Source organism: Engraulis encrasicolus, chromosome 7, assembly GCF_034702125.1.
Source record: "Engraulis encrasicolus isolate BLACKSEA-1 chromosome 7, IST_EnEncr_1.0, whole genome shotgun sequence".
NCBI lineage: Eukaryota > Metazoa > Chordata > Actinopteri > Clupeiformes > Engraulidae > Engraulis > Engraulis encrasicolus.
The window spans coordinates 38,835,927-38,861,193 of NC_085863.1; the positions used below are offsets into that span (position 1 = coordinate 38,835,927).

General features: G+C 45.1%; 1 protein-coding gene across 1 annotated transcript; it reads right to left on the reverse strand.

The window, feature by feature from the left end:
* Positions 1-1,345: 1,345 nt before the first annotated feature.
* On the reverse strand, positions 1,346-22,308 carry LOC134452851 (tubulin-specific chaperone cofactor E-like protein). Its single transcript, XM_063203488.1, has 9 exons — positions 22,219-22,308; positions 17,875-17,983; positions 15,641-15,818; positions 14,029-14,168; positions 12,745-12,926; positions 11,258-11,514; positions 10,493-10,619; positions 9,774-9,890; positions 1,346-2,200 (listed from the first exon to the last, which is right to left on the reverse strand). Exons 3-9 carry the CDS (start codon positions 15,780-15,782, stop codon positions 1,885-1,887), a joined length of 1,281 nt encoding a protein of 426 aa, XP_063059558.1. The 5' UTR covers positions 15,783-15,818; positions 17,875-17,983; positions 22,219-22,308; the 3' UTR covers positions 1,346-1,884.
* Positions 22,309-25,267: the final 2,959 nt, after the last annotated feature.

Consider the following 25,267-nt stretch of genomic DNA (forward strand, 5'->3'; position numbering starts at 1 on the left):
TGGTGGGGGCATCAGTGGTCTTGATAGTGAGCTGAGGTGAGGTGAGGTGGTACGGTGAGGTGAGGTGAGGAGGGGGTGGTGGCTGTGACTCCAGAGGCGGCGATTGGCTGATTAACACAGGTGCATTGTTGTTAGTGGTGGGGGAACCTGTGGTCTTGATAGCTAGGGAGCGTGGTGGGGAGTGAGGGTGGTGCGTGAGGGCGGTGGCGACTGTGACTCCAGAGGCGCTGATTGGCTGATGGCATGGTCTGAATAGCTGCTCAGCACTATGACACGGGAGTCGCGCCAGCCTGCCGTGCCGACACCGATGCTAATGGAGGTGTTGGGCGCGTGGACCACAGCTAGCAGCTCGAGTACAGGCAGACGGGAAGGGGGAGAGGAGGGGAGGGTGGATGGGGGGCCGAGGACATGCGAACCCATAAGGGGGGCTTGCTTGCTTGCTGGGCTGCTGCAGCCCGTTGGGTGAACCCGCTCTGTAATCCAAGCGCAGAGGAAGTGGGCCTGACCGGGCGGACGGTGTGCGGTTACCCCCAGCCAGTTAGGGTTCACTGTCTATGGCCACCGCCACCTCGCCTACACACACACACACAGACAAACACACATACAGACAAATACACACAGACAAACACACATACACACCAGCCTACCCACTCACCCACCACACTGGCTGGGCCTTCACAGACTTCTGCTCTGCTGCTGGGTCATGTTCATGGGAGAAACGGAGTTCTGGAGGTCCAGAATGGAGGAACCAGACCTTCAACAGGCAGGTTGCCCCCCACCACTAACCAATCTCCCTCTCACCTCCAACACTCCACCACCGCCACCTCCACCCCTATGCCTCATACAGCAGCCACTAAGTCCATCTAGATCCCTTTTCTCAGAGTCTGATTCCAGGCACCCGTGAGGTATGTGCCCAGTCACCTCTTGTGACAACTGATCCCTTTGAAACCCCTCGTTGATGTTGTTGTTCAGTACTGTACATGCTTGCCTGTGTGGGTGAATGTTAAGTACATACTGCCAGCCAAAAAAATTAAGCACATACTTGTCAAACCACCACTTAAACAGTCTTAAACTCTAAAAACAGTCAAATAAAATAGAAGACCCTGGCAAAAGTACATACTTTCAACCAATGCACCACTTAAACCGTCTTAAACCCTAGATAAAAAATAAAATAAAAACGAAAGAAATCTTGTGAATTTTTTTCACCGAGTGAAATCATTCACATGAGCAGCAGTTCCTGAGATGTTCCCACTTCTCTGACCATCACACATATACACCAAAAACACGTACATACACACGGCCAGAGTCACAGGAACAGGTTAAAGCAGAAATAAAACCTCGAAAGTGAGTTCGTTCGTTTTGTTTGTTTGTTTTTTTTGTCACAATGACACATGGCCAAGCATTGATTTCTTCCACTTTTCCATGCTCTGAGAGAGACCACAGAGTAAGAGAAGTAGGTTACGTTCTTCCAGGCCATTGTTGGTGCTTTGGAGTTGGAGTGAGAAGGGGAAGGGAAGGGAAGAGAGAGCTCTGGATTTGGCTAAGATGGTGGAACTCCTCCCAATCAGGGAAGTCTTGGACTTCTAGTCCCCCTTGGGAGTGGAGTTGAGAGGGGGGGGCCTGGCTAGCTAACTAGCTGATTAGCGAGCTGACTGGCTGGGTGGGTGCTCTTTACTTGCTGTTGCAGCAGGGTGCAATGTTGGTACCCTCTCCTCCTCCTTCCACCAAGAGCCACTGAGGTACCTGATATGGTCTCCCCAGTATCCCTTCCTAGCTTTGCATACAGAACCGGCATACGTTCCGCCCTGAAGGGCGAGCCACTCTACACGCAAAGCTGCGAAGGGATACAGCGGATACCATAACAGGTACATCACCCCCGTCCTCTCACAGGTCCTTGGGCACCACCACGATCTCGTCGCCATCCCGCATCTGATAGGAGTGCAGCGCCCGTCCGCCGTGCTTCAGCTCCTGGGGGCCCATGCCCGCCGCCACGTGGTAGACACGCATCTTGTTGCCGGGCAGCTTGGCTATGTGGCGCAGCACCCTCTTCAGGTCGGCCACGCTCTGTTCCAGCTGCACGTTGAGGCGCTCCACCACCTGCTCGTCGCAACGCACGTCCACCAGCACGGTGCTCTCCGGGCGCAGGTCCACATCGGCCAGGGGCTCCAGCTGCCCGTACTGGGCCACCAGGGTCTGGTACCTGCAGTGACAAGTGACAGAAGAGAGACAATGTGGCAGATTTAGCGGTGTTCAAATAGACTATACTGTGTGGTAGTTACAGTGCTGGCCAAAAGTATTGGCACCCCTTCGATTCTGTCAGATAATACTCAGTTTCTTCTAGAAAATGATTGCAATCACAAATGCTTTTTTATTAATATCTTCTTTTGTTTGTCTTGCAATGAAAAAAACACAAAAAGTGAAATGAATGACCATTTTACACAAAACTCCAAAAATGGCCGGACAGAAGTATTGACACCCTCAGCCTAATAGTTGGTAGCACAAACTTTAGACAAAATAACTGCGAACAGCCACTTCTGATAACCATCAATGAGCTTTCTACAACGCTCTGCTGGAATTTTAGACCGCCCTTGAGGTGATTTGAAGGGTGCGTTCTCCATACTGCCATTTTGAGATCTCTCCATAGGTTTTCTATGGGATTCAGGGGTGGACTCCTACATTATGCTGCAAAATTTGTTGATAGTCTACAGACTTCCTCATTCCATGCACACGGTCAAGCAGTCCAGTGCCAGAGGCACGTGCACTGTCCACGTCTGCAACGTTGTGGCAGTGATAAAGTGGCAGATTTTCCGGTGCTGATATCCCATTAGACCAGCTGCAACATCTACGTGTATGCGACCTTTAAGATTGTCTGTAAGAGCTACAGTATGTGTACTATTTACCCTTAACAGCATTCACAACTCATTAATTAATCTGACTCTCACCAGATGAATAGGTTCCGCCTTGTTCCACCAGCATTCATCTGGAACTACATTGGGGCGACCATTTGTCTGACATTTTTATTGAGATACTACTTAAACTACTCACAGATTATACTACTCAAATGCAGTTGAAATTACAGAATCAATCATGTTGACGAGTGAGTCCGTGCAAGCGGTGACTGTTGTCTGAAACAACTGTCGCATTCCCTTATTTTCCCTTCTTTATTAAACACAGTGCAAGACACCGTGCATTCTATTCTACGGGGTGGGGGTTCTACATGATAACATACTGTATCGTATTACACTTCCCTGAGTTGCTAATGTAAAATGTGAACACCTTATCAATTTCAACCTGGTACCACTTCAATTCTTCCTATCTTTATACAATTGTATACTGTAAGTCTTGTGGTGACATTAAGCAGAGACTTTGGTTCAGAGCGAATTACTGTACAAGTGAATGAATGGCACTTGGGGGAAAAAAATACACTGGAGCACACCCAGAACCATCTCCCCCCTCTTTACTGATACATGAGCTGTGCAAAAACGTGAACATATTGATTTTTTCCCCCCCTCGTGCAGAGTAATCCTTTCAAATGAAATGGCCTGAAGTCTGGGCCTGGGTGGCTGATCTAAGAGGCTCGCTGGCGAATCAGTGAGTGAGTGGCCATCATTGTCTATGACGCTTATCGGACATTGATCGGTTACGGGAAGCGGTAGCTGGGGCTGAGTTGAGTCACATATGCATCTCTTCCAACACTATATCTGGATGCCATGCATTGAAGCGGAAGGATGATTTCAAGGAAATGAGAGACTTGAGTTTTTCTGAAGTGAGCGTGCCCTTGTGTGAGAAGAAGGGGGGCATGAGTGGCGTGGAGTGGAGCACAAGGGGATCTGGAGTCAGTGAGCGTGATTATGTCTGTATGACTAACTGTGCCTTGAGGGTTTCGCTATGCGAGTGAGTGAGAGAGACAGAAAGAGGAGGGGGGAGACAGAGATGCAGAGAGAGAGAGAGAGAGAGAGAGAGAGAGAGAGAGAGAGAGAGAGAGAGAGAGAGATGCAGAGAGCGAGAGAGAGAGAGAGAGAGAGTTAGAGATGGAGAAAGGGAGTGCGAGGGAGGGAGGGCGAGGGAGGGAGAAAGACTGGTTGTGCAGCACAACGAGCCCTTTGCCGTGAGAAAGCTTTCACCCCCCCACACCCACCCCCCACAGGGGGATTCGGGGGAGAGATAAGGGCCCAGGAACGATTAAATAAAATCTGGAAGAAAGACTTTGCTTTGAGAGCTACTGTAACAGCTGAGCCAATCAAAGCAATTTCCCCCTCGCCTGCCCAAAAAGTCTACCCACAAAAGCAAGGCCCAGAGCCTGGGTTGGTGCCTAAAGCTCGCTGGGACCTGCCATGGGAATTTGGCCTGTACAAAGTGCCATTCTGTCTACCGAGACTCGTTTCAGTCAAAAGCTCTCATTTAGTAATGTGCTTAGCACTCTCGGACTGCGGCTAAATCACATTAGCTTAGCCGTGATAACACAGGTGCCCTGGATTCCTGGCCTAGTCATTAGCGGTATCTAAGATGACACCAGACAATGGCCAGCGAGACGAGACGGCATTACTACGCTCAATGCCTCACTGTACAGAATGTCTACAAAATCATCTGAGCGAGAACATGGCGTGGCGTGATAACCACATGCAACAAGTAGCTCTTTGTGTCCAAAATGTTTTCTCGGGAGAGCAAGAGATAGAGGGTAAAAAAAAAAAACATTAGCATATACACGGGTTAACAATAAGGTTGATGGAATAGGGATGCATGAATCTGAAAAATGAAAAGCAAAATCAGAGCATTTCAATAACCTACTTTGCCATCCTGAAATGGGAAGACATTTTGAAATGCTGATTACTTGTACAAACAATCCCAGGTAGTGCACCCTACTGGCAGTATTTAAACTTGCAGGTTTATTTTACATTTGCTGCATTTGCACAGTATGTCATTTTTCTGCATAAAGAAGAACTGTCAAATGTATCTGCATTATAATATTGTTTTCAATATACAACAATGTTTCCAAGTTCAACACCCTTTAACTTGAAGGGATGTTTTGTTGCACCCTCTTCCACCACTCTTTTGTGCACCTTTCTACTTATACATTGTACATATCTCAAGGGAGCACATGCCACTGCATAGATCTGACATGCCTTTCCTGTTCAAACCTCCCCAGTCCCCCAGGGCACTCCAAATTCTAAATGAATCTTTATGTTTTCATTCACACGAGCCAGCCCGCTATCTCTTCCATCCATCACCCTATGTAGCTCTCTCACTTTCCCCCTCATTGACGCAGCCCTCCGCTCTGCCTCCCAGACCAACCCTACTGCCCTACCGCGCACCTCCTCTCCACACCACCTCCCCTCCACAAGGCCTCCAGCTATACTCTCTCCTCCTGGGTGGACCAGTCACTTTCCATCCAGCCCTCTCATCACCCCACTCCTTTGGACCACCTTCCAGCCTAACCCCATCAGACACCACACACCACCTATGAATAAGGCCTCCATCTCTCCTCTCCTCTCCTGCGTGAACAACCTCTTCCCCCCGCCCTGGTCTTATCACCTCACTCCTCCATTTAGGCTCCCACCAGGCACCTCCTCTCCTCCCCAACTACTTTCACCTCACCTCTCTCACTCCTCTCCTCTCCTTTCCTTTCTGGGTGGACCTCCTGCCTTTCCCGCTCAACTTCTGCCAGCCTCCCACCATGCACCTCCTCTCCTCCCCAGCTCTCCTTGCCTCCAACTTCTCTCGGGTGGGCCACTCACTCTCCATTCTCTCCTCCCTACTCTTCCGGTCGGTCTCCACAGACCTCTCCATACCACCACCAGCACCATGCACCTTCACAGCACACTACCTCCTCTGCTCTGCTGGGTAGAGCACCTCCTCCCAGCTCTGCTCTCATCACCCCATTCCTACCATCAACCTCTCAACCCCATCCTAAACACCTCCTCTCCCTCTCGTGGCCTCAAACACTCCTCTCCTCTCCTGGGTGGACCACCTCCTCCAGGGCCTGCGCTTATCAATCCACCCCTCCCAACACGCACCTCCTCTCCACAGTACTTCTCCTCCACAAGCCTGCCATCTCCCCTTTGTGGGTGGACCACCTCCTCCCAGCTCTGCTTCAGAGGGCAGCTCATGCCATGCCGCACCCGTTGCCTGGGCTTCAGTTACTCAAAGGCCATCAACAGTGGTGCGGCTCTCGTAACCCCTTCTTCCTCTTTTCTCTGATCTTTCACGCTCCTGCTGCCACTACCACCACCTTTTTCCCCCTTTTCTTTTCGTCCTGCCAGGCCCTCCCCCCTTTTCTCCATTTCAGTGCCTCACCTGTGGTCCCCCATCCCTCCCACCTCCTCTCATCTTCTCCTCCTACCGACCTCTATAATCTACACTTCTCCATTCCTCTCATCCACCCGTGGCCTACTGAGAATCAGTATGATTAAAGCTGTGTTATTACTACCCTCTGACATCGTTCCCCTTTCCTGTTCAGATCAGTTCTTTTCAAACTCTTATCGGTTAGCTTTAATAAGCACCTTCGATAAGCTTCTTTGGAGAGGGTTTTCTACCCCACCTTATTTTTTCTCTTCCTCCTGCACGGTCTGCGGTGGCGCTTTGGGGGCGAGGCGGCACGGTCCTTTGGTTCTGCAGGCTGCATTCCCCAATCCCCATTCCCCATTTGATGAGGAAAGAGGAGGGGAGAACTGAACACTATGGGTCCTTAAGCCCAAAGCCACTGATAGCCAAGGTTACAGTTACTCAAAGCTAGCCCTTGGCCTGAAGACCCCCTCTTTTCTTCAGGCTGCATTCTCTTCTCTGGCTGAGGTTACCCGTTTCTCAAAGGCGGTCGGTCAAGCTTCCATGTTCACGTCTATCTGCATTTGCTCCAACCCCACACACACACACACACACCTCACACCACCATCACTGACCCATCTTTCTAAATGCCCTCAATCCCTCAACCCACCCACCCAACCTCACCTCACCTCACCTCACCCTTGCCCCACCCAACCCCAACACTCTCTGTTTGAGCCAAACACCGATGTCGAGGCGATTAAGGTTTCTCAAAGGGAGTTCTCGTTTTCTGCCTGCTCCTGTGTCTCCCCCTCTCAGGCCAAGGTTACGGTTACTCAAAGGCACTGGGGTGTCCCGGCCTGTGTCAGATCTCAGCTCTCTCAGGCTTTAATGTGAGAGGCTGTGACCAGCTCTGATCTTTGGGGCTGGATGAGGGAAGGGCAGGGGGGGTGGGGGTCTGGGGGTTTGGGAGAAAACAACGGTGGGCACACAGGGTCAAAAGGGGAAACCACAGATGGCTTCACTGTCTTCCGAGCGGGCCAATCAACGGCGATGGTGGCTATCCTTTTTTAAATATTGAGTCCTGGGAGGGATGGGGCGTTACAACAGGGGATAGCGCATCCAAACAAGCAAACAAAACGCCCCCACAAGTGACAACAACAACAAACACAGGGAGGGAAGAAGCATGGGGCACAAGGAGCCATTCATTCATCTGGGGAGATGAAGGGGAACACACCTCCAGAGCAGTGAACAGGGAGGCGGGAACTTGGAACTTGCAAGCGGGCCAAGACCACTTGATCTCACGCTTAGTCACTCACTGACAGGAAAAATCATCTTCTGGCACACGCACCACAACAGCAGGGTTTTGTGTGGCAAAGCCAGTCATTACTTGAAGTGTTTTGCAGATCAGTGGCCACCACCACTCACGGCTCTTGGTTTAATGCCATGCTTCCAGCTACTCCCCACCCAACCCCAACTGGGAGCCAACCTTCATCCCCAACTCAGGCTCTCTTTCCTGGAATGGAATGAGCCACCATTGAGCCTCTTCTTCTCCCTCCGCCACCTGCTCTCCATGAGATGGCTGTGTAATAATTGCTCTAACGACTCATTGGGGGCTTTTGTATATGGGCTCCCATTACACGCGATGAGCTGCTCTTTAATCTGCTCAACTCTTAAATGGCAAAAATGGGGAAAAGCACAGAATTGGCGGCAAGAAAGATGAAGGAGGGAGAGAGGAAGAGAGAGAGAGAGAGAGAGAGAAAGAGAGAGAGAGAGGGAGGGAGACGAAGAAGAAGGAAAGTGCTGCCACCTCAGTTCCTTTTAAGTAAAAAGGGAACTGGGATGGAGAAGGATGGTGAGGGGAAAATGAAGAAGAAAAAAACAAAAGACAAAAAAAAAGAAGAAAAATCAACCTGCCACCTTCGGTATCAGTTTTCCGATCAGAGTATTTTGAAGAACAAAGGCGCCTTTGAGGAGCCAGAGAGTGGACACATTGTCTCCCAAAGGTTAGATTCCCCTGTTGAAGTCGAAGAGAGGGGTGGCGGGGGGGATGAGAGTCCTTCTCTTGGTGGCTTTTTACCCCAGCACAAGCCCCCGCCCTCCCCCAGAATCTCCCAGGTTAAGTGGAATGTAGTGGGCGAGAAAAAGAGAAGTGTGGGGGGGGTGATCCATTTTCCGACACCTGCCAGGACCCCCGCAGAATTCCTATCAGATGGGCCCGGCATGGGCAGGAATAGAGGAAGGGGAGGGTGGGTGATTAAGACAGGAGGCCTAGGCTTGGTGGTGGGAGGGGGTGGACACCCGCACCTCTCACATCGGGCCGGGGAAATGCCACACATAAATGGCGGATAAGGTCAGAGGCGATGAAGCGAGCGGGTGTTTTGGCCGACGCTACGGCTGGCGACATTAGGTCAGTAAGGGGTGGAGGACGGAGAGAAGAGGAAGGAGGAGGAGGGGTGTTTTAGGAGGAAGAAGGGACATGTTGGATCAGAGATGCTGTCGATAAGCTGGCTCCTGGCGGGGGACTGAGAGAGCAGAGGGTCAGTGTGACGTGAGTGTGACGTCTTTACAGTGACTCTGCTACAGCTACGTTTAAGCAGTCCTGTACACAGACACAGACACAGACACAGACACACACACACACACACACACACACACACACACAAACACAGACACAGACACAGACACACACACACCTGATGTGTTCACAAATCAATGACCAATAATGGTCACCGTTGTTGGTTTAGTGTAAATCCATGTTTGCAGCCCACCCCCTCTCCCACATGTCGTCAGTCACGCCAACTCAACCTCAGTCTCTCACTCTTCCCAGAACTGAATGAGCCACTAACAAGCCTCCATCACCCCCTCTGCTTTCTGCCAAATGACTTGAGTAGTAATTGCACTAATGACTCACGCAAACCCTGTAGATGCATACTGTGCATAATACGTACATAGATGATGCCTCTGGCAAAAAATAATGGGTAGGGTCACTGCTCATTCATGGCATTTTAGTTAATAGGTATTTCACTGTATAACTGGCAAGAACCATGTGAATTACTGCAATGCAATCTTTTTGCCTCCCGAACCAAAACAAACAAAATGGATGTTGTTTCTTTAGCAACGCAAACATTATGGTAATGTTCAGTATTGTGATGGTTTGTGGATCTCTGGTGACTTATCAGAACCATTTTAAGTGCCAGACATGTCTTACAGCAGTGTGACTCATTTTCCACTTAGATGCGCACAAAAAGCAAACAAACAACAACAAACCAAAACAGATGGATAAATGTGTATCATGTGAAACCCCACGTGATGGGTCTCATTAGCAGCTGTCCTGAGACATGGCAACACTAATAGCTTGAGGGCAGAGGTTTGGCACTAAGGCAAAGACTCCATTCCCAAAATGTCAACACTACCCCTGAGAGAGTATGCCAAATCTAATTCTTCTCTCTGTGTGTGTGTGTGTGTGTATGTGTGTGTGTGTGTGCGTGTGTGTGTGTGTGTGTGGCCATTACCTTTTGGGGCGTTCGTTTTCGGGACAATCCACGTAGTAGCGTACAAAGAAGCGCTCAGCGTCCTCCCTCTCCCCTGATGTCACCACACTCCCATTCAGCAGCGTGACCGCCGGCAGCCTGGAGGGAGGACCACAGCAGGATCAGAGACCTGGCACTACAGTCTGGGCTTACCAAGGTGGTCCCCACGGTAGACTATTTTCAAACTTCCCCAAACCTACAGCCTATATTACATATAATGATGCTAATTAATAGCAGAGAAAATAAAATTGATAGATGTTGTCCTCTGCAGTTTGTGTTAGTTTGTGGCTTTGTTTTACCAGACCACATTAATATCACTTTGTAATTCATTTTTGGTCTGGATCCTCGATGCCCTGGAGTGCGTGCGTACGAAGTAAATCAAAATGAATGGTCTGGCCTATCAGACTAGCTCGCGGCATACCTGTCTCAAAATCTACACCATCATAAAAAAACCCGCTGTGAATGCTTGCTTGAATGCTTCCCAGAGTACCAACAGTTGACACAAATGTGAATATGTCTCCAGTAGTACACCACCTGCAGACATCTGCTCTTGGCCAAAGGATACCTACTGAGGAAGCTGTGGAAGGCATCTCTATGCAGCAAAACTCCTTTACATCAAGTCTTACTGTACAATACAGTGTAACACCGTATCAAATCGGGTCAGAGTGAGAATTGTATTCTTTCCAGGCGGTGCTACTCACTGAGCCACCACCAGGCTCCTGCGCTCGGTGGTGCTGTAGGACTGCAGCAGTGGCACCCCCATCACCTTGACCTCCTGCAGCTTAGGGAACATACTCAACCGCTCAATATCCTCCCAGCTACCCAGACCTGATGAGAAAGAAAGAAAGAAAGAAAGAAAGAAAGAAAGAAAGAAAGAAAGAAAGAAAGAAAGAAAGAAAGAAAGAAAGAAAGATCAGCACTGATAAGTATGTGTATACAGAAGTGGACATCTCTGGCTTCAGAAAGTAAACATCTGCCACATACTCAACCCAAACAATATTAAAATCAGCTGATCCAATATGAAAAAGCGGAAACATTGAGGATCTTATAGCCATGGTCTACATGTCTGTATGCATGCACAAGTGGAAATTATGACTTCAGTATGACTTCATCTGAGCTAACCATTCACAGAACGAGCTGATGTAACCCATCAGACAGGTAGACCCACTTATAATGACAGGCTTGTCTACTTCTGCATGTGCACACTTGTGTGTCAGAGATTTGGATGATTCATATTGACTTCAGTCACTACTCTGTTGAGGACTTCACTTGACTTGGCAAAATTAGGAATGATTTGAGACGATACAAAGTCATCACTTACTCCCACCTCTGCTGTGTGTGTGTGTGTGTGTGTGTGTGTGTGTGTGTGTGTGTGTGTGTGTGTGTGTGTGTGTGTGTGTGTGTGTGTGTGTGTGTGTGTGTGTGTGTGTGTCTTCGCAATTCACGCATGTGAGTGTCAGTCCCACCTGTGTTGTGCAGGTTGATGCAGCGCAGCTTGGGGAAGAGGCGTGCGAGGGAGTCCTGGGGCTCCTCGATGGACATGAGCTTGTTGTTGGCCAGGATGAGAGTCTGCAGGCCCGGGTACATCAGGCCGAACTTGCGGACCTCGGCCCAGTCCTGCAGCCGGTTGTCGGAGATGTGGAGCAGCTGCAGCGAGGGGCACGTGGCGTCTGACACCTCCACCGAGTGGTACTCGTTCAGGCACAGAAACAGCTCCTCCAGCCTGGTGAGGGGAGAGAAGAGTGGAAACATTGGAGCCACTCTCGTTTATAGCAGTTTACCAACATTGGCTGAATGACTTAAATTAACAAGTGCCATATTTTACCGGGCATTATCTAGTAGTTATGACCCAGTGAAGCCATCCCTGCCCTCTTTTATGAGAGAATTTTTAATTGGGAATACTTCTCATATGGTTCTTGACTTTTTAAGTACATAAAATAAGAACAGTGAACTCAAGACAAACTTTTGAAACATTTGCTTATCTTGGTCTCAAGAGAGATGAACAGACCAAGGATATGGGTCACTGGAACCATGTCGTGTGATCTGAAGAGACCAAGATAAACAAATTTACTTTAGATGGTGTCAAGCATGTGTGGTGGTAAACAAGTGAGTTTTACAAAAAAGTGAATCCTCTCAACAGCCAAGCATGGTAGTGGGACTGACATGGTTTGGGGATGCATGAATGCTGTCAACATTGGCAATCTGAAATACACCTAAAAGAAACATGCATGTCAACATGCACTGTGACTACTGAGGCAGATCATGATATTCTCCATAGGATTGCATTCAAATCTCACACCAATCTATTTAAGCCAGGAGCACACTCAAAATGTAAAAGTTAAATGAAAAGAAAGGTTGAAACGCACACCGATAACCTCCCTTTCAATTTTGAGACAATTCGAGTCAACACGGCCCCTTCTCTACCGGATTTCAATCTGGGGTGTACTCACTTTTGTGGGTACATGTTCAAACATTAATGGCTGTATTTTGTTTTTTTCTGAGTGAACAAGAAATTTAAGCGGTTAAATATGTTGTTAAAAGGTCACTAAACATTGTGTCAAAGTGACTTTTTTGATGCTTTCCCATGAAAAGATATACTCACAAATCTGCCAAAACTGCAAGGGGTGTACTCACTTTCGTGATATACTGTATATTCCTTGTGAGTATGTGCAGGACTCTTGACTGTGTAACGTGTGAGTACTTTCTCTTGGAAGTATGGATGTAAATACTCAAACGTACGAGTACATACTTATGTATATCCTGTGCGAGTGTGTAGAGGACTGTTGACTTCTAAGTGCTTTTTCTTGTGTACCTCTGACTACTAACTTTGGAATCTCGTGTGTGAGTGTATGGAGGGCTCTTGCCTGTGTACTTTTCAGCACTTACTGTAATTGGGATCTCTCAAGTGAGTTCTAGTACTTTGTATACTTTTGAGTACATTAAGTGTACTTACTTGGGTATCTCGCGTGTGAGTGTGTGGAGGACCTCCCAGGAGACGTGTGTGTTGTTGAGCACCAGGCGGCGTAGCTCCATGAAGGGCTCGGTGGCGTCGGGCTCCAGCAGGGAGCCGCTCAGGGGGTTCATGCTCAGGTTCAGGAAGTCCAGCTTCGGCACGTTGGAGACTATCTTCAACACCTAGAACAAGACCAGCAGGGCTGTAGTCAAGTCCAGCTTTGTAGAGTTCAAGACAAGTCCAAGACCAGAATAGTCCAGTCCGAGACAAGTCTGAGCCCAAAAGAGGTTCAAGTCCGAGACAAGACTGAGTCCAAAAAGAATCCAAGTCAAGTTCGAGTCACATGTCAGTCAGTGTTAAACAAAGAAAAGGATGACTGTCAATAATGTGAATGTTTGAAGGTAACCTATATGCCGTGGATTTTAAGACAAACGTGTATGTTATTGGATATCAAACTCCACTTTAGAATCTATGATGGCCAGTGTAGTGTTTTAAACAAAATAAATACAGACCCGGGCGAGTCCAGAAGCCTAATTTGACAAGACCAGTGTCCGAGTCAAAGACAAGTCCGTCTCCAACTAATAGAGAGTCACAAGTCCAAGTCCAAACGGATTTGTACTACAGCCCTGAAAACCTGAAGACAGGTTTGTTTGTTTGTATCTATTGTAGAAATAAATATTGGGTCCTCAACTTTCTAGACCTATTCCAAACGAGGAGAGATGTTGAATTGAGTGGTTTGTTTTGATTTAAAACAATTAATACTGGCTGGTTGACTTGTTTGTGTACTAAATGTAATTATAAGACTGAAAAAAGGTCCAATTAAAATGGATTCATTTCAATTTCCGTAAATTCCATGCACGGTTCTAAGTAGTTTTGTGTAATGTTACAGTTGTTTAACATTTACAGTACATACAGTGATGGTGTCTAGCTCGTATAACTTTGTTGTATGAGAGAAAGATACAATTGTCTGTATGGGCTGTGATGGCCTGTGTATCTGTCTTTGTTATGTCACTTTATTATCTGGTGCCGTGTGTGTGTGTGTGTGTGTGTGTGTGTGTGTGTGTGTGTGTGTGTAGCCCCTTACCAGCCATCGGGACGTTGTAATAGTCACTGAAAAAAACTGAACTACCATAGTACTACACCACTGTGACAGTACACACAACGACTTGGTCATTGCCATCCTGGTAACTTCTTATGTATAACAGGGGTAGTGTCTCAAGTGGTTTTAAATACCTGCTCCCACAGGGGTAAATGAATCAGCTTGACTTCACTAATTGTTGTTACCTCTCCCCAGTCCTTCAGGTGGTTGTTCGAGAGGTCCAGCTCCACCACGTGGGCACAGAAGGTGGCCACCTCCGTCTCGTCCCCAGCCTGCGTGATGCCACAGCTGTCCAGTACCAGGATGCGGGGCAGGTTCAGCTGACCTGGTACAGCAGCGAGGGCATGATGACACATGGAGACACGGATTTTATTAGTCACATGCACAGCAATACTACAAAATTATTACAACATGCACAGAAATTTGATTGTTGAGGAGGACTTAACATATTTCAAGATGTTTGAGATCAATCATCTCAAGGCAAATTGCATTATTATTACCACATTTATATATTACTTCATTTACTGCATGTATAATATTATAGTTTTGTAACCTGAATTTCTGTTGCGGATGTCCAGAGGAGTATGTGGGTGACAAGGAAGACAGGTTACAGTGGGAAAATAAACTTTTTATTGACCCAACAGCGAGGCAACTACAAGGTGACAGTGCACCTACCTCAACCCTCGTGTCCCTCCGATAAATCAGTCCGGCGGGGGAGCACTCACCATGAACCAATATCATCAATAACAATAATCATATGTATCGTTTGACCAACATAAACCCATATTAAATAAAATAAACAATATTCGGCCATAACACACAACAAAGAATTGATAGTTTACAGTTTTATTTTTTAGACGTGCAGGGTTTTTACTTTGCGGAACTAGTAGGGACTGACACTTCTGCTCTACAGCAAGCGTAATTCAAGTCAAGTCAAAGTTAATTATCACGCACTTTAAAAACAACACCTTTAGGCAGCTGACAAAAGTGCTGAGAAATAGGCCTAAATAAAAAGGACTTGAGGACACCATGAAGCAGCACAGATAATATGACTTGAAGACAACCAAACACAACTCAGCTTCCTATGTGAACAGTCTGGATATTCATTTTGTTGTGGTGGAGTAGGGGTAGGCGATATGCCGATATTAAATCGTGAATTGTGAAATCAAGTACAAGATCTGCCAAAGTGGAGAAAGATCGTCTTGCCGTGAGGATGTTTACTATCAGTATCAGAGTGATGTCTTCTTTCTTAGTGTTGCTGTCGTCACTGTTATTCTTTACATTGTTGTATTTCAATTGTGCATTTAATGGGAGTGTCATCAGTGTGTTTACAATTAACTAATTGATAATTACAAATGGCAAGTATATAAAATGCCTGTTTGTTTTTGTTTTTTCAATGGAAGATCGTGATGGGCAGTCATGGATAAGCGGTTAGGGTGTCAGACTTGTAGCCCGAAGGTTGCTGGTTCGACTCCCGAGATTGGTGGGGGGAGTAATCAACCAGTGCTCTCCCCCATCCTCCTCCATGACTGAGGTACCATGAGCATGGTACCGTCCCGCCGCACTGCTCCCCAGGGGCGCCATTGAGGACTGCCCCCTTGCCTTGAGGCATCAATGCAATTTCGTAGTGGACAGTGTGCAGTGTTCACTTGTGTGCTGTGTCACAATGACAACGGGAGTTGGAGTTTCCCAATGGGCTTTCACTTTCATTAAAAAATCGGAATCGAGATTGTATGTTGAAAATTCGTGATATGATATTTTTGCCATATCACCCACCCCTATGGTGGAGTGACTCACCTTTGACGGGGGAGCTCTGAGGGCTGGTCAGCACCACTACACCAGTGCCGGGCCCGCGGCAGTAGGGGAAGTTGTCCAGGTCGTACTTCTCCGTGATCACCTGGACCATGGTGCGGCCCACAAACTCCTCGGACACGTCCATCGCGGCACGTCACCCCGGCGTCTTTCACGTGAACACCTTCACATAATTAACGCACCCACAAATGATTATTGATTTATTTGGGAGAACAAATACTATACTGCATCCAAATATCAACATAGTGCAACTTTTTTCCTCTACAAAGATGTGATGGCCTACACACACACACACATAAAAGTAAGAATGTTTGTATGGTTTTTTTTTGTTTTGTTACTGTGATGAAGTGACCATGATTAAGGGTGTGTGTGTGTGTGTGTGTGTGTGTGTGTGTGTGTGTGTGTGTGTGTGTGTGTGTGTGTGTGTGTGTGTGTGTGTGTGCCAATGAGCCTTGCTCTGTGGCATCATAAAGCATGGGCAAGGTGACTTCTTCTCCCCTTTGCAACATTTTCTTCCATTCACAAAGAAAACTTCTAGAGAACAGTATACAGTAGGAGACTACCTGCCATCCAAACATAATAGCCATGAAATAACTACTGATATCAGTCCCTGCCAATGCGGAAAAGGTTTTTCTATATACCTGGATCTGAAAGTCTTCTGGCCTAGTTTTGAGGATATAGTGAAGAGCTTGGCCAAGCATACCGGGTATATCCAATACATTCTGAAGGCGAGCCAAAATCACTGAGCAAATGCATGTATCTAGTTGTCCTTTCGCTAATGCTGCACAAGATAGCATGTGATATATAGCACTTCACTAAAATAACATAATATGGCACTGTCAAATGGTAGGGCTTGTGTCCTTTTGGCATGAGGTTTGACCAGAAATACAATACTCAATAAGGAAAGCTGAAGGAAATAAAGCCATTTTGTACAGTTCAACCCATCATTGTATACAGCCGTAGTGACGGAGTGCTAAACTGGGTCTCTGTCCGCTACACCACAGAGTCAGCCTTGTTGGCGTCATCATCAGAATACTCTCACAACCCAAGTGATGATCACTCTATCACAACAGCAAAAAGAGGACATTTCAAAGGCTTGGCACTGCTTGTATTTACACCCATCATCATGTGTTGGATTGCGACCACCAACAAAACTGAATGCAACTCTTCACTTCAACTACTTAAGCTGGTCTTAGTCAGTCTGAGAACACAAACACTTGTGCTGGTCGTTCTAAGGAGCTATTCGGGGCAGTGGGGTCATAGGTAAGTGACCTCTCAACTTGAGCACTTCCTGGCTGACACAGTGCAAGCACATGGTCTAACTTCCAGGTCCAGTGTGTTGGATTGTTTATTTATTTTGGATGGTTTGATATGATATTAAGTTGTGACAGGTGTCATTATGGGGACATTTTTTTAACTTCTATATTTAACTAGAAATGCACTGCACAGAGAGTGCAGACCTCTGCCAAGGAAGCTGATTGATAGAACATTTGACTAGGTTACACTCTAATTTTTCCCAAGTCTCTATCCCGCAATGGTGAAAAAATATTGAAAGAACTCAAAAAAATGATCCGGATTCAGCATCATGATCCAGATCACCACTAAAAAGTAATCATTTGTTCCTTTTGTCATTTCCAATAACTCCACAAAATGTCATCAAAATCCGTTCATAACTTTTTGAGGTATCCTGTTGACAAACAAACAGACAAACGTGACCGAAAATATAACCTCCTTGGCGGAGGTAATAGTAGGTAAAAATAATAAAAAGTGTTTGAACAATAGTAGCAGTAGTGATGATAACCTGATTTTCGTCTTTCACATGCGAATTTGGCTACCTTTACTTAGCGATATAAGGAGCTCATGCAAGATCAATCTATGAACTCTGTCCACACCTGACTAAAAAATAAATGGGGAGTCAAATAGTTTTTTTTTTAAATCCAGTGAGTGCAAAACTGACTAAGATTGACTTTTTTTTCTGGCCTGAAAAAAAAGCTCCACATCAATGGACAAGTGCTTTCAAAAATTCAATATGCTTTCAAGTTACTGTTACAGTACACATCTACAAAGATGTGTATTTCGCCCTGTGCCAAGTCATTGAGAGGATCTCAATAGCCTGGGTGGTGAAAGCCATGACCAATGTTACATGAATTCCCCATACAGTCATGCAAATCACAAACAAACAAGGAAAAGAACAAACAAACAAACAGTGCTCCACAAACCTCCGGTTAGACAGGGAAGCCGATTAATGGGGCTCCCACTTTTGACAATGCAGGCCGCGAGTCTCTGGTGATGGGAGGGCGGTTACCAAACGCCCCATTCATCAAATGCCTGGAGAAGAGGTGGTGGGGAGGGGAACACACACACACACACACCACACACGCGCACACAGATGAACATACACACACAAAGAGATGATGCAAGAATGACCACACACACACACAGAAACCATTCTACAACTGTACTGTGACATCAGCAAACACCCGTGACAAACAATAGCCCCCCCCCCACCACAATAAACATTTACAGCATGCATTTGCAACAGAACACATGCAGCAGTTGTGTTCAACATTTACAAAGCCTTGAGTAATATACTGCATACTGAAATTGGTACTATAAACCTAAAGCAACTAGGCCTGTCACGATAACAATTTTTGCCAGACGATAACGATAACAAGAAATTATTGCGATAATCGATAATATTGTCTCTCTCGCCATTTTCAAACAATATAATGTGCAATAAAAAACACTGCTATGCAAGGTGCGGCCTCCTTCTTGAAACATTGAATGTAACATTTGGGCCAGCAGACTCAGAGGTTTAAATAATTAAGATTGACGCCTGCTCCAAGAAGAAATGTGTCAAACAATATAATGACGTAAAAATGCAATAAAAATGTGACTGCACCCCTTCACATTTTTAAAGCATCATGGCGGGGGATATATGTTTTTAAATACATCCTCATGGAGCACAATAGGCTCTAAATAGGCTTTTTTGTATTTATTATTAAGGTAAGTTATATAGTCTTTCTTTAGGCCTAACATTTTCTGTTATGTATCTTTCTCAAGCACACTGAATATAGGCCTATCCATGGTGTGATGTAAAATAACCTACTGGTGGGGTATTGTTAATTCAAATTATTACTTAGACAGCTTATTTCAAACAAATGCACGTTGTTACTAGCTAATTGTCAGTCAAAACCCAAATCAGCCCTGTTAAAGTCATTTCAACATCAGCAAAAAGCAAAAGAGCATGAACAGATGCACAAGTTCCATCTCTCTCTCTCTCTCTCTCTCTCTCTCTCTCTCTCTCTCTCTCTCTCTCTCTCTCTCTCTCTCTCTCTCTCTCTCTCTCTCTCTCGACTCTACCCTCGACTGGAACAAGTTGCAATTCTGCGCACTTTAATGTCCTCTATGAACGCCCATACATTGATTCTTATGAGTTAGGCCTATGAGTCGCCATGCCTCTGTTTCCCCTGTAGCGCGCTCAACCGTTCACTTTCTCCTGGTGTGACAGATTTAAATCCACAAATCTTATCTTCATGATTTGCTTGCGGACTGCCTACTCATATTGTTAGGTCTAAATAAACAAGAAATATAGCGAAAATCACAAAAAGAATAGACAACGAACGTCGGGGTAGGAAGCGCATTGAAATAATAGTGGAAACTCGGCGAGGTTTAAAAAAAAAAACAGCCTCAGAGCAAGTTTGTCGCGACGGCACCACTATTTCATGTTTGCACAAACACGTCTTCGTCGTGGATATTGGGTTGCTGCGCATGTTTCAAAATGAACATTTGCCTCCGTGTTGGAGCTGTTCATTCCCCTCTCTGAGGAACGTTGCAGATGCGCTGACTGAGACTGGAAGAATATTGCGCTCCTAGTCTCTAGCGCTGATTCTTTGTCGAGGCTTATAAGCGACGCGCGGGAACACCAGCGTTCTATTTCAAAGACGCAAGTAGCCTGATCAATACACTTTTTTCCAACCAGAACTGCACTGAAACTTAAAATTACACCAACATTTAAGCGTCTTTGCGCTGCGTTGGCCTATAACGCGCCATCAGTAGTCCTACGGCAGAGAAATGGAGCGAGGGAAAACAAAACATCACGCAAATAACTTATCGTTACTTATCGGGGCCAGAAAAGTGATCGTCCTTGTAAAAAGTTATCGTCCGATTTATTGACTTATCGTATATCGTGACAGGCTTAAAAGCAACAGAATAGTCATAATTGTAACTTGACCAAGATCTGTGCATTCTTTTTCCAGTGAGTTTAAGAGCTCACATTAAAATGACAAATGCCTCAAACGAATACTTAGAACTGTGAGTTTGGTCATGTCAACCCAGTTTTGGTGTTTTTTAAACCTAGTAAGGTGTTTGGGTCTGTGGGACCCGTTTTCAGTTTCTTGCTTGACAAAAATAGTATAAATTATTATTCTTTCACATTGAGATTCACTAGCGTTGGCTCATTTTCTGTGAGGAACATGAATCTGGTTGAAAAAATGCCCTCAACAGACCCAAACACCTTCTATGTAGCAAAAACCTGAGCACCTTACGAGGATTAAATGCTAAGTAGTTTGCATGTAATAATCAATGTTACAATGGAAACAACCTGTGGGCCAACATGGCATCAAAGTAAGGGTTCAGAGTTGTGCCAAAATGTCACATAACAAATGCCGTCATGTCTCTCCTCCATCCAGTTCAAACTAAGTGATGTCACCTCTGACTGCAGTCCAAAAATGCCACGCTGGCAACTTTGCAACACCCTAAAGTCTGGTCTAAAGGCAGCTGTGATGAAGCATCAGGCTTCAGACATTGACTTTGGGATTAAATGATTCAGACCTCAAACCAGACTCACACCTCAAAACAGGTTGAATGTGGGTAGGGGGTAATTAATATCCAAATAATCTCCTGTCCTGCATCTTCACCCATAGCTGGAGTGAAGTGCCCTTGAGCAGAGCATGTTGCAACCCCCCTACCCCCCGGGGTGTCTGTACCTTCACTTTAATAACTTAATCACTCTGGATCAGAGTACCGGCTAGGTAACGAATGTAATTGAACATGCATGTCTATTCAGTAATAATCCTAATCCACTACTTGTGGACTACCTCTTTCCTTTCATCTTTTCACAAAATAAGTTGTTATGATCAGGTTGAATATACCACTATTTCTTTTATCGCAATCCATTTTAGTGCACATCAAAATTATATGAACATTACTAGTCTTTTGTACATGGGATGCAGCAAGATAGCAAAACCGTGCCTTTTCCACACATTGACAGATTATGGTTGCAATTAAAATGATAAAAGTAGTCTAATTGGTTTGAGCCATATTCATAATCAAGTCACTGGCGGCCCTCAAACCTAAAGCACTTGCCATTGCGCTTCCTTTGTCAACAGAAACCTATTGGCGATAGTGTTTGATAACAGGTGCACAATGGCAAGTTTGGGGAGTGAAGACAGGCTGCCATAACAACGCGTTTGTTTTGAACCCACTGCACAGACCACCTCGGACGTTACCCTGTCTGCTCGGTAACCATGACAACCGACAGGTTATACTCTAGTAGGCCTTGTTTTTGTTAAAGTAAAGGGCCTGGATAGTTTAGAAACATAGCAATTTAGAGAGAAAGTGTTGTGCCGTTTTTGATGTAGGACTGAAAATAACATTTAAGTTCGAAGTAGAAAGGGTATTTTGTACATTGCACGATGTAACAGTCTGACAATGGCTTGAGGTTCTCGAAAACCTGTTCATGGCAACAGGACAATGCGTCGAAGTTTTGATAATCATCTCTGGGAATAATAGAACATCTATACTACTCTGTATCCATAACAGATACTCTGTATCTATGTAACAACGTTATGGAACGCTGATCAACAAAGCCATCTGGCTCGCATAACAACACTGCAACATTTTTACACCGTCGAGAAACGTGAAGTTGATGGATCGATACAAACACTGAGCAAGGCATCATGTCCTCATATCCCGTGCATTCCACAACATTACCGATAACACGTATAAGGTTAGCCAGCGCAGTTCGAATATCACTCGAGGTGTCTAAAAATAGACATTGCACGACTGGCTTGTTTCAGCAAATCAACACCGATGGGGTAGCTAACTGTATCGCTACAGTCGTCGTCGAAAGGACGAATAACAAACTGATATTAAAGACTAAACAAATGTTTGCAATCGCCTTGCAGAGTTAATAATTTCCCGTGTTCCACGGCTGGTTTCCATGAAGTTGTCCTGTTCATAATATGCATGCATGTATAGCTTGCAACCTAAATGTAATAATGTCTCCAGCTAGCTGGCTATATTTAGAAACGACATTGGGACTAAGCTTACTAGTAATAGGCAAACTAACAAGCTAGCTGTGGCTGGCTAACGAGTCATAGCTCGGCAATCGATAGATAGGGGGGTACGGAGAGAAAGAGGATGAATGTCAACAGAACCAGCGTTCACAAAAACAATAAGTGCCTCATTTGTTTTGATTGCCTGCTGACAATATATCATGTGTGCAAATCTACCGACACTCAATGTGCATTGTTTCCGACAAATCCACCAGCGGTTCTTACCGTTGAGTCCGACCGAGCAGCGTAGTAGCCAACACTGTTACTGTATGTATTTGTTTCTTTTGCGATCTGTTGACACATTTAAGGGCTTCCTCGTGCCGGAAGTGACGTAGCACTAGTGAATTCAATTCAAAACATGTACAGTGTGACTGATGATTGTTACATTTTGATACTTCACGTGAACAAATAATATTTAAAGGTGATATCGTTCTTCGCGCAGGTGCCTCAGAACAGTATTATGATTTAGGCTACTTTGTGCATGTTATTTTTCATCATTATAATGACAAAGATAGGCCTATGTTTGTTGCCATAGGCTACCTTTTTTGCATTTGTTACTAATGTCTCTCCTTAATATCCCATTGGCAACGAATAAATGAAAGCAAGATATGATAATAAAAAAAAATCACCACAAATTACCCCTTTAACCTTGACAAACAATAACCTACACTTGAGAAGTGAGGCGCACAGAAAGAACTGTTTTGTGGGATCACGGTCAACACTGCCCTCAGCTGGTGCAAAGAGAGAAGTTCTGCCACTGTGAGCAGCTCCTGTCCCATCACATCACTGCACTACCATCCACACTACCCAAACAAACAAAATGTTAACAAAACTATAATAATGTACCTAATGAGAAATTTAAATGCTCACAATGTATATGCCAACTACAAAGATATTCAGGCACACTGATGCATTCATTGAACCTTTAATCTCTAGGTGTAATGCATGTGTAGGCCTACTGTCTGTCTAATTGTCTATGTCCACACCTAAAGTCTATTGTCTATGTCTATGTCTATGGCTGCATGGGAAAGTAAGAAACGTAATTTCAATTATTTGTATGACCAGTGCATGTAAAGAAATTGACAATAAAACAGACTTGACTTGACTTGACTAAATGCATTAACAATGCAACTGCATCTTAATGTCCCGATTGCACTTTTCAAGTCCAGTATAGAGTATTTATTAAAGTTTGTACTTTTAGCATGTTATAGTTTTGGGTAGGGTGCGCATATCCAAAAACACTTTTTGCATGTGCCAGACAAAAAAGTCAGACTGTTGAATAGGTCTGCACACTGCCGATCAGCTCCAAAAAAAAACCTTTATTATTTAAAAAGCAACGTTTCGATCACGCTGGATCTTCATCATTCATCTTTATAGTTCTACTATACTTCATCAGGCATCTTAATACGTTTAGCATGTTATAATACTTATAACATGCCATCCTCTTCAGTGTATTCATGACCAGACAAGGAATGTAACTGATTTAGAAAGATTCTGCAAAGTTCTTCTTTTCCCCCTTCAATTTCAGATGGCCGAGAAGAGTGTTGTGGGGATATAAAGCGTCCATTACAATTTCAATGCCTGGAATGTTTGGAGTACAGGGAATTATATTGCATTAGCCAATAATATTAAATAGCCAGGGTTGTAAACTTCATCAGACACACTAAAACGCTCTGCCTCAGATACGCAGATTATATCCTCTTTTGAAAGTCGCTTTGGTTATAAAGCGTTTGCCAAATGCAATGTAATGTGTAATGTAATGTAATATGCAGGGTTAATATCTTTTCTAGATGTTCATAAGTGGTGGCATTCGGATGGAACATAATCTGAACAATAACAGCTATTGTCTTTTCCATTTTTTCACATGGGAAGTGTCGAATCGCATCATTGATTGAGCCAGTGATGTGAGACCTAAAACTACTTACTTACACAGGCAGTTTGTCTAAGTGCAGAACCCAGGTTCTTTCAACATCACCCAGAGATTCTGTGACAGTCCCTAGTATTAAAAGTTATTTTACCAATGCACTACATAATATGTATCTTAAAATGCACTGGCCCTCTTGCACTTCGGCGGTAAGTCAAAATGAAGGCCTGTGCGATTGATGTACCTATCTGTTTTTAATGGTCAATGGTTACTTTATTTTATTTTGTTTTTAACCCCTTAGTGCAGCACTATGGCTCTCTGTAATGTCATAGCAATGTTTTTATGATGTAGTTAAGCATTTTCAGCAAGTGAATAGGGTCGCCGGCGACCCCAGCTGCAGTAAGAGGCTACATATAAATTACAGTAGCCTAGATTTAATTTGAACATACACCTTGAAATGTAATTGTTTTATGAAGGACATCCCTAGTGGTTCAATTGGAGGCAAAGTCCTAATTTATTCACATCTCTAACAGTGTTGAATAGACACTGGAAACTGTAGAGAAAGGAGTGCTGTTCTGAGCTGTATACTACTGCTGAGGTGAGGAGGAGGAGCTGAGCCGTGGAGAGCTGTGTCCCAACTTAAACCTGCATTGTTCTCATTTGACCCTCACATGTCTATTTATTTACCATAATTAACTGTATTCACATGGAATGACAATGCCTGCTGCTTCGGCACCTTTTCAATTCTTCTGTAATGTCACTGCAGGTTGCTTTTAATATGTCTAGCATGTGACAAAAAACGTCCAATCCTTGTAACTGATCGCCCATCAATAAACAAGCATGGCCTAGGATGATGAATTGGACACTTTTGCTTTAGTACATCCTGTGTATTTTGAAGAGGCACAAGTTTGTGTAGGCCTATTTCTGGAGATTATCAACACAGAGGACCAATCCAGGATCCATTGACCAAAACCCTCTTTAGTTTTTAGTAGTTTTGAAATGGTACCCCCGCTTATTTAGGGTTGATCGTTAGTCTAAATAATGTGGAAGTGAAAGCCCATTTGGGAAACTCCAACTCCTATTGTCATTGTGACACAGCACTCCACAGCACACAAGTGAACACTGCACACAATGAAATTGCATTTCTGCCTGCAAGGCGGTACCATGCTCAGGGTACCTCAGTCATAGGAGGATGGGGGAGAGCACTGATTAATCCCCCCCCCACCAACCTGGCGGGTCGGGAGTCGAACCGGCAACCTTTGGCCTACAAGTCTGACGCTAACCATAACCGCTTACCCATGACTGCCCAGGGCTGGCTAGGGAAGTAAATAACCAATACTCTCATCCATAATATATGATGGGCAAACATGGGTTAAAGGCCCATGAGCAAGGTAACTAACCTCGATCCAA

Coding starts and splice junctions, on each gene's coding strand:
- LOC134452851 (XM_063203488.1), bottom strand. CDS start 15,782: ATGGACGTGTCCGAGGAGTTTGTGGGCCGCACCATGGTCCAGGTGATC. Junction 12,927..14,028: donor ACCTGAAGGACTGGGGAGAG/GTAACAACAATT, acceptor GTCTTGTTCTAG/GTGTTGAAGATAGTCTCCAA. Junction 10,620..11,257: donor CATCAACCTGCACAACACAG/GTGGGACTGACA, acceptor CTTTCTCATCAG/GTCTGGGTAGCTGGGAGGAT.